This window comes from Electrona antarctica (genome assembly GCF_951216825.1).
Source record: "Electrona antarctica genome assembly, chromosome: 12".
In the NCBI taxonomy this organism is placed as follows: domain Eukaryota; kingdom Metazoa; phylum Chordata; class Actinopteri; order Myctophiformes; family Myctophidae; genus Electrona; species Electrona antarctica.
Genome location: NC_136793.1, coordinates 17,108,341 through 17,121,823, shown reverse-complemented (window position 1 = coordinate 17,121,823; position 13,483 = coordinate 17,108,341). Strand labels below are relative to the sequence as shown.

The 13,483-nt window shown below is 43.1% G+C and overlaps 1 protein-coding gene across 1 annotated transcript in view; it reads right to left on the bottom strand.

Moving 5' to 3' along the window:
- parp8 (poly (ADP-ribose) polymerase family, member 8) overlaps positions 1 to 13,483 on the bottom strand; it is a 59,388-nt gene that overhangs the window by 17,593 nt on the left and 28,312 nt on the right. Inside the window, exons 8-14 of the mRNA XM_079516861.1 lie at positions 10,633 to 10,693; positions 9,794 to 9,884; positions 9,007 to 9,073; positions 6,169 to 6,297; positions 5,491 to 5,646; positions 3,351 to 3,677; positions 2,896 to 2,995 (exon numbers count right to left, since the gene is read on the bottom strand). Coding sequence (XP_079372987.1) covers positions 2,896 to 2,995; positions 3,351 to 3,677; positions 5,491 to 5,646; positions 6,169 to 6,297; positions 9,007 to 9,073; positions 9,794 to 9,884; positions 10,633 to 10,693 — 931 coding nt within the window. The remainder of the gene's footprint in view (positions 1 to 2,895; positions 2,996 to 3,350; positions 3,678 to 5,490; positions 5,647 to 6,168; positions 6,298 to 9,006; positions 9,074 to 9,793; positions 9,885 to 10,632; positions 10,694 to 13,483) is intronic.

Here is a 13,483-nt window from a genome sequence, read left to right as displayed (position 1 = left end):
GTCGTTGCCAAAAAATTACAATCTACAAGCTCACAATGTGACACGTTTTGAGCTTGAAGATCTGCTATTCCCTGGCTGAGAATAGGCACACTTTGTTCAAAGATTGTTGGTCAACACATAATAACAGCATTCTAAGGCTGGCAAGGAATATCACTTCAAACACTAGCCATGTTTTGAATTGGGAATATGAGTTAGTTATCTTCAAAAAGGAGACAAAACATTCCAAAATAAATTCAGACTGCTTATCCTTTGTTCAATCAGTCAATGTTAAGACTAAATTTGAAACCATGGGGCCAGTAGAACAATGAAAGACATCGCTACCATCTCTCTACGTCGTCCTCAGACGAGCCTTTCATCGGCGTTTCCAGTCATCTCGGTTCTCCATACATCTGGCCAGCTCCTTTGTGCTTTCCGCGCCAGTATCGTTCTTTAGTACGTCCACGTAGGTAGGTGTGGGACGTCCTCTCGATCGATGCCCGTGTGTCGGTTCCCACAGTACAAGCTTTTTGACCGGGAGTTCTTGGTGTCGGTGGCAGTGGCCAGCTAGTCTCATCCTCCTTACTGCTATCTTCTCTGTTACACTTGGTAATGCCCCGTACAGACGCTTGTTGGTGATGTGCTCGTCCCTGTTGGTGTTAAGTACCAGACGTAACATTCTGGATTTCTGTAGGGCTTGTGTTAGTGTCCAGCATTCACAGCCATAGAGGAGAACAGACTCCACGGTAGCAGAGAAGAAACTGATCTTGATATGTCGAGGGAGGTTGGATTTCCACACACTGGTCATGCCATTAAGAGCTCGCCAGGCAAGTGCCTTCCTCACTTTAAGGTCCTTCTCTGTGGAGCCGACCCATGCGCCCAGGTATTTGAAGTCACTGACCTCCTTTAGGACAGTACCTTCTATTGTTGTTAGGGGCAGATGTCCTTGGGGGATGTTATAGGTTATGACCTCAGTCTTCTTTGCATTTAGCCTGAGGCCAACTTTGGCGCACTCCAACTCCACACTGGTCAGGAGAGCCTGTGCCTGCCTTACGTTGTCAGATAGCAGGCAGATGTCATCAGCATAGTCTGAGCTCTGTCTCCCTTCCATTAATAGCTTGTCTCAGAGCATAGTCCAATACTATTATAAAAAGGAAGGGGGCTAGGGTGTTTCCCTGCAGCACTCCGGTTTGGATGTTGAATTCCTCGCTGTTACCATCCGGCGTTGTCACTCGAGCTCTCGTTCCCGTGTACATGGTATCAATGGCTCGGAGCAGGTTCGGAGGAACATTGTAGGCCTTGAGTATTCTCATCATCATTCCTCTATGGATTGAGTCGAAGGCCTTCCTGAAGTCAATGAAGCATAGCACTGCTGCTAGGTTGTTCCTCTTTACCTCTTCAATGATCCTCCGTAATGCAAGGATCTGGGCTAAGGTTGTTCTCCCCTCTCGGAATCCGTTTTGGTTTTCCCTGAGGTGGGGGTCGATTGCGCTCCTTATCCTGTTCAGTATCATGCGATTGAACATTTTTGCTATGATACAGGTCAGGCTGATACCACGGTAATTGTCAGGTTTTGACAGATCTCCAGATTTTGGTACTGGGATGATGTGAGAGAGAGACCATATTTATGGCATGGTGTTTCCCAATAGAGCCTGGTTGCAGATCTCCAAGATGACTTCATCAAGATTGCAGTTCTTGATTACCTCAGGTGGAATGCCGTCAGGTCCAGCACTTTTCCCCTGCCTCAGGGAGGCTTTGACCTTGGCAAACTCTCCTGCTGTGAAAGGGCCGTCATCCATGTTGAGATCCTCTAGGACTGCAGGCATTTCCTTCTCAGCATCTTCCACTGTCTGGTGTGTGCCGAGGAGGTTCCTGAAGTGAGCTAACCAGGTGGTCACTCTCTCTTCTGGGCTGTTTCCTGCCACCTGTCCCTCTTTCGGTCTCTTCCTTCCACACATCTCATTGATCACCCTCCATGACTCGCTGTACTGGAATTCCCCATGAGCAGCTTCCACCCTGCAGACTTTTTGCATCAGCTCCACACCCTTGATGTTATCGTACTCGGCGAAGAGAAGTCGCTTGGCCTCCTTAAGTGTCTTGCGTTGTTCTGCGGACGGTTCTTGATCGCATGCTCGACGTGCTTCCTCTACTCTTCGACGTGCTGCGATGACATCCGGATGTTTTGATCTTGTGGGGCCTCTGGTCCTCTGCATCACCGGTACACACCTCGCTGTTGCAGCCTTGTGTGCTTCCATGAACTTTGTGTACCCTGTACCCGGTTCCTCCTTCACATCGTGTATGTGAACGAGGTCCTTGAACTCTGCTGTGTATCTGGCTTGTAGTTCAGGGTTTGTGGAGAAAGATAAATAAATCATTTGCTATGCATGATATCATGTGCTTATGCTTTCTACACCATACTGAGGCATACGTTAAGACATTGAATGCATGTGTTCAGGGATGCATGAATTACGAGGAGATGAAGGTTGATCGGGGTATAGTTCTGGCAAGAACTTCAAGCCACTTTCACCCAGCTGAATAAAGTCACAAATGGGCCCCTTTTCCACCAGGGTTGAACCGGTTCAGTTATTTTTTTCCTGCCTAATATTGAACCAGTTCAGAGTGTTTCCACTGAAAATGAATTGGTTCAGAACCCTAAGTTGGCTCGGAACTGGAACCAAAAAAAGTGGCTGCCGGTTCCGTTAAAGGTTCCAAGAATCTAGAACGGAACCGTATTTTGGTGGAAAAGGGGTCTATTAGAGTTATATATGGGGGGCCACTGTATGGTATGGTATGGTATGGTATGGTATGGTATGGTATGGTATGGTATGGTATGGTGTATGGTATGGTATGGTATGGTATGGTATGGTATGGTATGGTATGGTACGGTACGGTACAGTACGGTACGGTATGGTATGGTACCTTGCCCATCTTGGTGCTGCTAGAGTAGGACCTGCTGAGCAGCCGGTGGTGATGCTTCAGCCCGTCCATCTCCTCCGTACGGATGGAGCCAGAACACGACCTGGTCATGGAGGAAAGTGGCTGTTAAATAGCTCTACTGTATATTGTGATAGTAATCAATGCTGTAGAGTGTTTCAGTAACAGTGTTAAATGGCTCTATATTGTGATAGTAATCATTGCTATAGGGTGTTTGAAGAAGAAACATTCCCTAAAAAATGCATAATTTTTCATTCATTAAAATGTAATTCAATGATTTTTCTTGAATTAATTTCATGAGGAAATCAAAGAAATTACCTAAATTAGAAAACGAACATTTAAGAAGTAATAAGTCTTGAGCTAAAAAGATTTGGAACCACTGCATTGAAGTATCCAATCAATCAATCAATCAATCAATCAATAAGAAGCGTGGCCCATGCCTGCTGAGTGGTCGCTGGGGGGTCTTCAGCACTCCTCCGCCCAAGCCAGACGAGGTGCTGACGCCCCCGCTGATCCCGCCCACGCTCACGCCTCCGGGGTGGTCAACGCACCGTGGGTCGCCCGAGCACGAGCGGGGGAGGAGCTTGTTGTGCGGGGGCCGGAGGGGCAGTGGCGGCGGCGGGCAGTCTTTGGGTTTGACCGCGGAGGAGCAGGGGCGTCCCAGCAGGCGGTTGGGGGGCTTCAGGGACATGGGCGATGATGACGAGGAGGAGGTGGCGTGCTCCAGGCGTGCTCCAGCGTCACTGGACAGAGACTGACCCAGGAGCCTGTCGGAGGACCACCAGGGCTTCATTAGAGTTGGAACCAAATCCAATAGGCCTATCTCACAGCCCCCTTTCCACGCCCCCTTCCGGTAGCTAGTGGTGTCATTTAACATTAGCATTTACACGTTTTTTTCTCTGGAGAATCTAAGTACATTTCCTAATGTAAAAATGTGACAGACCAATATTATTATGAAGCAAACAAGATGGTAGAAGACAGATAGAACAAACCTTACCTTGAGAAAACAAAAGTTGTAGACTTCTTAAATGACCTCTGTTAACATGTAGTGTCTATGGAGTGACGTCACGCTATCACCACTAGCTCCGAAAGGGGGCGTGGAAAGGGGGCGGGGAAATTCTGTGAGATAGGCCTATTGACCCATTGTCAGATAGCTCCCTGACTGACTAACCAGCAGGCTCTTTCTGCCTTGTTCTGCCCTGTTTCCACCTTATGGTTGTTTATGTTGAATATATTTGCTAAAACATTTAAAAGCTTAATTTATGTCCAGTCACTTACTGCACCCGAGGAATTCCTTTTTACTGGGTCTAAGTTTAAAATTAAAATAATAAAATAAGAATTGAATACACTGAATAGTGGATGGAGAGAAAGGATTTTTGTCCAACCAAGGGTGCAAGGGTGCAAAGAGTGGCACAACCACAGGTGGGACTTGACAAAAGCTCAATATTATTAAAAAATAAATAAAAACTATGACTAAAACTAAATCAAAATGTACTGTCAAAATCAACACTGCAACCAAAACTAACTCAGTAACCAAAAGTAGAATAGAACACCGAAGTCTAACATCACTGCCGCTAGAGGGCGCTATTCCCCTGGGTCACAAGTGTAATGTTTTGTATTAAATCTCCCATTGGGTAGGGGGGAATCTTTATAAGAACTGTGTTCCAGAAATAAATAAATCACAGTGCTGTGTGGTTCTCCAAGTAAAGGTCTTCATGGTCCCGTACCCAAATAGACCTGTAATTTGTTTTACCCAGAACCGAATGGAACAGACTATTGTTAGAGTTCCTAACACAGGCCTTTTCCTTAGGATCCTTTACAGGAATTACCAATGATACTAATGAAGGCTCTGTTCTAATCTGGTCAAACAAAGTCAGGGTGCTGATATTGTGCATGTTTCCAAATTCCACATGGCTGCTTGTGTAACTCTGAGAGTGTACAAATGGAACCAAATTAGAGTAGATAGAAATAGAGCTACGGGGGTCCTCGAAATGAAAAGTTTGAGATCCACTGTGCTAAGCTAAGTTTGTTTAAAGGAGCACTTCAACCATTTTAGGGCGACTTCACACATTTTCAACATATCTTCATAACTGGTCCTCACTAATAATGCTCATGATAATATGGTACTATTTACAGTCTGTCTCTCAGAGGAGGGCTGAAACCCGTAAAGGGACGCACCGATGTATCGGCCACATATCGGTATCGGGCGATATTTGCTGTTATCGGTCAATATCGGTATCGGCAAATAAAACTGACATTAACCGATAGCAGTAGCCGATATTTATCTGTTGTTGATAAGCATACATTTTGCGATGGCTATATATGTTGGTTATCTGCAGCCGACCAAACTGTTCATTCTGAACATTTATTTATTGCATTGAAGATGTATTTGTTTCCCTGGCACAAAAGAGGGAAATAAAAAGAACAAAGAATATCGGCATCAGTATCGGCTATTGGCTAAATTGTTATTGTAAACATCGGTATCGGGGCAAGAATTTCCATATCGGTGCATCCCTAAAATGAATAAATAAATAACTAGCAAGCCTAATTTACAAACTAATCAAAACGGTTAATACCAACCTGTGTGTGGCCTTGCTGCAGCCGTCCACCTCCGGTTGTTTGACAGCGCTGGAGCAGGTGCGACGCAGCAGGCGGTGCGACTTGGACACTCCGTCCTGCTCTGGTTTCAGCTTCTTTTTGCTCTTCACGCAGCCAGGAGGAGGGTAGCTGGGGGACCTGCCACACAACGTACGTGACGTACGTATTAAATCGCTAATCACAATTATTAGAATGGCAATTAATCAAATTAAAGAAATCTCATAATCGAGACAGCCGCAAATACAGTCCAACCGGTATATTGGTTTGGCCTATCAACCATTATTTGACCACACTGAAAAATCCCATGATTTTCCCCTAACTCCATCTGATGCGATGTACAATTTGAAGTGTGAAAACCAGTGGTGGAAAGTAACTAAGTACTGTACTTAAATTTGTACTTTATTTGAGTACGGTATTTCCAATTTCCAATACTTACTTACTTCTACTCCACTGCATCTCGGATGCAAATTATTGTACTTTTACTGCACTACATTTATTTGAAAACTTTACTTACTAGTTAATTTGTAGATTTTGATTATAATTACAAAACTATTGCAATATTGATACTTTTACTCAAGTAAAACATTTGAGTACTTTTTCCACCACTGGTGAAAACCCAGACAACAGAGTGCGTAATGCCAGGTGTGTGGTCTCTCTGACCTGCGCAGCGTAGAGAAGATGTGCAGGGGGGACTTGACCTTCTTGTCATTGTTCTTCTTGTTGTGGGAACAGTTGAGCTTCTCCTTGCTCTGATGTTTCCACTGCTGCGTGACAAACGTCTGCATGATCCTGACACCACAACACAACGACAGCCGTGGTTTTCAGCCCTTTTTCATATCAAAGTCCAGTATTTATTCAGAATTTCAGCCACGGACCATGATGACATTTTGCCTCTCAAGACCAAAACTAAAGAATATTTTGTTGCCCACAATTCCATGCTGTATTGATGTTGTTACCATATGAGGGATATCAGGCACGATCAAAAGAACAATTATTTGACATTCTCTAATGTAGACTTCTTGTAAATTAAGTAATGCTTAATGTTTATCAATAATGTAACTCTTGAGATTTTACGCTCTCAAGAGTTAAAGATCTAATAAGGGTCCATTTGGTTACCAACTCTCCGTCATTTAGCTGGGGACCACCTGGGACCACCTCAATGACCACTGGTGGTAAAACCACTGCATGCTTTCAACAGTGGTTCTGAAACGTTTTTATTCATGTATGTATTTATTTGCAAGGATCCCCAGTTTGATATGTGTGAGACCCCCTAAGTACCCCCCCCCCCCCCCCCCCCATTTAATAACATACTGTATTACCCCAATGGTACCCCAAACTACACTATAAAATCCATGACCCTCTTATCTCCATATTTTAACTTTTTTTTAATATATATAAATCACACAAAAGTAGCAAAAATAAATATAATATAAAACAAGGATCATCTATGCTATTTTTGAATTTATATTCTGAAACGTAGGTTTGCATACAAGGTTTGCACCCGACAGAGGCGAAAAGAGACTTTAGTCTCAATGTGGCTTTATATTATACTGGTAAAACAAAAAGGTTACTAAGTATTAATTAAGCTTCACTTTATCAACGGTGTAAGTATGATCAGATAATGAGTGCTTTCATTTCCGCGGGGATTATCATTATATTCATAAAATATTCAGGGACAGGCACTTTCTTAATTAACCACTTAAACTCTACGTACATTGTTGACCGGGGTCCCCCAGGGGTCTGTGCATGGCCCCCTCCTTATTTTCCTACCTACAAACCAAATATCTTCGCCAAAGATAGCTGATCTGTACAAGCTCAACGCATTGCGATGCGTTTTGAGCTTGTAGCTCAGCGATTGTCGCTGAATGCTTGCCTAGGCTGGGCCATTTAATGTCAATTATCACAATTATTAACCTTGATTAGGCCTACAGTTAATGAAAGATTATTTAAAAAAAATAAAAAAGTGAGAATAGCAGATCTAAGCTCACAACGTGCACTTGTATGACAAATGGTTCCCGACCCAGTGTTTGGATCACACACCATGTCCGGTCTGACTGAATGATAGACTACGTATAGACGTCGAAACATTTTAGTGAAAAGAACGATAATTGCCATTCTCATCCCTACTGCCTCAGTCTGTGTTGGCAGATTTTAATGAGGGACATGAGGAGGGAATAACAGCATTGTTTAGAAGGAACTGCTCTGTCTATAAGTCCATCATTCGAACAAATATTTGTTTTGTTAATTACGTAACGCTCTCCACTCATAACAAATGCTTTAAGCCAGGGCTTTTCTGAACTACATTGCTCAGCAGAAACATTGTCTCTCCATATTTCAACTCTTTATGGATTTGTGTAATTTAATGCTCTACTTGATTGGTTTTCAACCCTTTTCATATCAAGGACCATTATTTATTCTGCATTTGAGCCACGGACCTCCATGTCCATTGGACCCGTAAAGGTCCATTTGGTTTCGTTTTACACTCTCAAGAGTTAAAGATCATTAAGGGTCCATTTGGTTACCAAGTCTCCATCATTTTGCTGGGGACCACCTGGAACCTCCTCAAGGACCACTGGTTGAGAACCATCTACTTCACCATACTAGTGTCAGCAATCCGAGCTTGTAGATTGGCTATTTTTGCTATTTTCTTTGAAGTGAAAGCGGTTAAATCTATGTGTTGATTTCGTATAAATACCATAACAATTTAAAGGTATTAGCAAGAGCTTAAATATTGGATCCATTGGAACACAGGTTCACTTTTTCCCATTTCCTGAAAAGTAGCAGTATTGGACTGGTTTCCACCGGACAGAAAAGATATGCATGATCATTATCAATATAGATTACACTCAGAGGTGATGGGTCAGTTTTTTGTTGAATAAATATATTGCTGATGGCGCAGAACTTAACTTGGTAGAAAAAAATAAAACTATTGCACTTTCTATTTTATTCCTTCTTTTTATGCCTTATATAAAGCCACTTGAATTTCCTTGTGCATGAAATGTGCTATGCAAATGTATGATTAATGATTAATGATTTATGTTTATGATTCATTTTTTGATTAATGCCAAAAAATAAAACCTTGTTCTTAATTTATTCACAAATATGTTCTGCTGCTCTTGTTTCATGAATGATACGCAAAGTTTGTAGTCAGAAATCTCCATATTTGTTTTTGCATAAATTAATGCCCTACTAAATCATAATAATACAGTGTCAGTAGACAATCTATTAGCTCACGATGTGTTGCAGCTTGTAGATCCCCATTGTTTTATTTTAGTTTGTGTTCATCATACAAGGTTTTCACACATAAGCAGCGAAAATAGCAGATCTAAAAGCTCACAATACGTTGCGATGAAACACTATTTTCACAACTTAACATAATGACGGCGACGATATGAAACAAGCTGACCACTGGGTGTTGAATACAAACTGAAAGGTGAGTAGGCGTAAATAATGATATACTGTACAATATGAATATACTGTATACTGTATTTCACTCACTTTTTCAGCTGATGTCCCAGACCGAACCTGTCTTTAGTTGATACCTGGAACACATCCACTGTTGGGACTGAGACACACACACACACACGCACACACACACACGCAAAAGTTATGCTGAAAGAAATAACACCAGTAAGACGCCCTGAGGGCACGCATCCGCCTGGGGGACGCCGTGACGGCAGACTGCTGGGCGAGGACTCCCACATGACATCAGGTCAAACTAGTTCCACACTGTGAGCTTGTAGGTCGGATATTTTGGCGAGGATCTTTATTATTATTATTACATTTTTTTTATAATATTCTTTTTATTGAGTGAACAAATACAAGGTACCACATGCTTCTTGACACTTGACAAAATCATAGGCATAGTCATCAGACAGAAATCAAGGACGGACAAGGGTTTTGTTTCTCAATACAGTGCATAATTAGATTTTAGCGGTGACATTGTAACTCTACCCACCCAACGTTTTTGTTTTCCTTCACAGTCACACCATCCTCCCATGCCCATATTGCATTCGTGCACAGACTCTCTCCCTCAGTCACGCAAGTGCATGCACACACGCACGCACACACACACACACACACACACACACACACACACACACACACACACACACACACACACACACACACACACACACACACACACACACACACACACACACACACACACACACACACACACACACACACACACACACACACACATACCACAGACAATAATTTGTATCCCCTTGTTTTTAACCACGTCACATCATTTACCGTATAGTTGATATTTTTGACTCACCTGTTCCATTTAGATACTGTGTCAGAGAGCAGTGGAGGCGCACTATGACAGGCTCTCGGCGGATCACATCCCATGCCAGCGCAATTTCCTCCTAATCAACAAGGTAAGGATTAGAAATCTTCACAACATGTCTTAATAGCCATAGTGATATTGAATCATATAGCCTTCTGTAGCAGGTTTATTAGCAAAGTCTACTATACCAGCATCTACATAATTATGCAAAACATTTAAGATTCTTTATTGGTAGGAGACGGTGTGCTTGAATTTTTTCGCTCTAGTTTGGTCCTCCCTTACACACCTGTGGCTTTGTGGGGACTGCCCATAATACCGACATCCCATTATTCCGACTACGTGGCTTCGCGTGCGGTTAGGGTTAGGGGTAGAGTAATCTCTCAAGAACACATTCTGAGCTGCGCTACTGAATCTGTCAACAGCGCCATTCAGAACGCATATACATTGTCGATAGTGGGAATGAAAACATAGGCGCACCCCAGGAAGAGGAGGGGTCAGGGCGGACCAAACAGGCCAACATCCTGATTTAACTGATAATAATGTACACAAAAATGTTGCCTATAATCCCCTAAAAGTGAGAAACCTGTTGATTGTGATCAATCACAATTTGATTGATCACAATCAATAGGTTTCCCACTCAAATTCACGCATTCACTCTTATTGACGCAAAAAATGCATGAATAAGATATACTGAGATAGGATCCAACAGAGATAGATACCTGACGAAGACCCACAAGGGTCGAAACGTTGTACCAATACAAAATTCCTGGGAGCAGAGAAACAGCGTGCGGACATCCCTTCCTTTTCATTGAATAAGATATACTCACATCTAGGAAGCTGACATCAATGTGTAGATCAATATCCACATCATCAATTGCACCATATTCCCTGTCGAACGAGAGAGGAGAGAGCCATTAGCCGCATGAGGCCTACTGTCTCTATTCTGGAAACAATGTGAGCCTGTTGATAATGACTAAAATAATAATTTAAATAAATCGTATAAGGAACATAACTGACATAGTAGATCATACAGACTGTGTGTGTGTGTGTGTGTGTGTGTGTGTGTGTGTGTGTGTGTGTGTGTGTGTGTGTGTGTGTGTGTGGTGTGTGTGTGTGTGTGTGTGTGTGTGTGTCTTTCTGCGTACACATCACACACACGTACAATGAAAATGTACCCATTGATTAGGCTATAATTTATTTATCTCGAGTATTTAAACAAGTTATTCAGTAACCCCCAACAAAATGTGGACTCAGACACAGAGACTCCAGTGTATTATCCTATGAACATATTATTATATCGTTGCTGTCGGCAGAAACCTCTTATCTCCACAGTTTAATGGTATTCATATATTAACGGCCACCCTACTTGATCATACTTGATCATCCAAACGCAGCACGCCACGAAGCCACGTGTTTTGAGCTGATACTTTTTCTGTTTTTGCTGTGAGGTTTCCACCCGACAGAGACAATATGACCGTAGTTCACCTTTACAAAGATGACGTGTCCCAAATGCAAAAGTGCAGGAGGAGGAAATTGAGGTGAAGGATTGAAAGAGGTAACAACAGTAAAGGTCCTTCCACACCGCAAGCGTTCAGTGTGTGCCATTTAATCAGTAAATTAATAGCTTAATGTGAAATAATCACACACACACACACACACACACACACACACACACACACACACACACACACACACACACACACACACACACACACACACACACACACACACACACACACACACACACACACACACACACACACACACACACACACAATCAAATAATGTAATCATCACGCTCGCACTGTGAGGAGCTTAAAGCCTAAGTTATGCTTTGGTGCATGGCGGCGACGAGTGCCAAAATTAGCCGACCTACAAGCTCACAACACGTTGTGTCCGCAACACGTTGTAGGTTTTGTAGGTCGGCTGTTTTCGAGGCGTATGGTCAAACAACAGACTCTGTCACAAACAAATGTATCTTTCTTACTTTCTCTTTTACACAGTATATATACTGTATTCTGTGTTCCTACAATTCCCATAATGCATTTTAATGTTGTAAATGTTGATGGTTCAAACGGGTATCCCTGATTTGAGCCAAAAATGTAAATACAACAACAAGTATCTACTGTATAAATAATACACAGACTGTATGTGTGTGTGTGTGTGTGTGTGTGTGTGTGTGTGTGTGTGTGTGTGTGTGTGTGTGTGTGTGTGTGTGTGTGTGTGCGTCTGTGTGCTGTGCGTGCGTGCGTGCGTGCGTGCGCGCGTGCGTGCGTGCGTGCGTGCGTGCGTGCGTGCGTGCGTGCGTGCGTGCGTGCGTGCGTGCATGCATGCGTGCGTGTCCAACATAACCATCGGCCACTGATCGACTTAGCGGGTGCATCACCGTCGTGGACCCTGAGAGCTGTCACACGGGTGGAGCACATCATCAGAAAGGAAGGGGGGGATGCCACTTTGCTGTCACACGGGTGGAGCACATCCTCAGAAAGGAAGGTCAAAGAGAGAGCGAAGGATGAGGCGGGCCAGGCTACTGCACAGTGGTGGAAAGTAACTATACATTCACTTAAGTACTGTACTTAAGTAAAATTCCAAGGCATTTGCACTTTCTTAGGTATTTCCAATTTCCGATTTTCCTTTTACTTCCACTCCACTACATCTCAGATCCAAATATTATACTATTACTTTACTATATTTATTTGAAAACTAGTTAATTGTTACTTTGTAGATTTAGATTATTATGACAAAACATGCATTAACCACTTCAACCCTATCTACATTTTGGCCATTTGAAAATAGCAGATCTACAGTACAAGATGTGTTGCATCGCAATGCATTTCAAACGAGCATTTCAACGCATTTCAAAAGATTTGTACACAATTTGAATTTATACATTTGAAATGGGACATTCTGCATAATGAGTGATTTCTACTTTTGGTACCAATACTATTGTACTTTTACGAAAGTACATTTTGAATTTTGCGACTATTACTTGAAGCAGAGTACTGCAGTATGGATACTTTAACTTTTGAGTATTTTTTTTCCACCACTGCTACTGCGTCAGGCACCCGGAACGGGTGGCGAGGAAAACCTGACTGTGTGAGGACTGGAGCAACCTCTATGGAACAGTCTGTCTGTTCATTGGTGCATTCCTACTGTCACACCGAAACGCTGATGTTGTGCCACGAGTGCACCACAGGGAAGCCCCGGATCCCACCGGCTAGTATTTATCATTGGGAATGACAACAGCAGAGAGCTATGGCACTTGAGTGAACACACACACACACGCACACGCACGCACGCACGCACGCACGCACGCACGCACGCACGCACGCACACGCACATGCACACGCACATGCACACGCACACACAGTCGGGTTGCTTGCAAATGCAGGCCAAAGCTGGTGGTAAACTCCATCTAAGGCTAAATACCAGCACGAAACCGATAGCGACTGTACTGTGACTGTACTGTGAGGGAAACTTGAAATGAACTTTGAAGAGAGAGTTCAACAGGGCGTGACACTGAGGCAAGCACACACACACACAGGCCTCTAGAGCAGTGGTTCCCAAACGTTTTAGCCTGTGACCCAAAAGAGAAATTTGATGATTCCCCAAACTAGTGAAAATAGCAGATCTACAAGCTCACCACATTGAGCCACATTGTGAGCTTGTACATTGGCT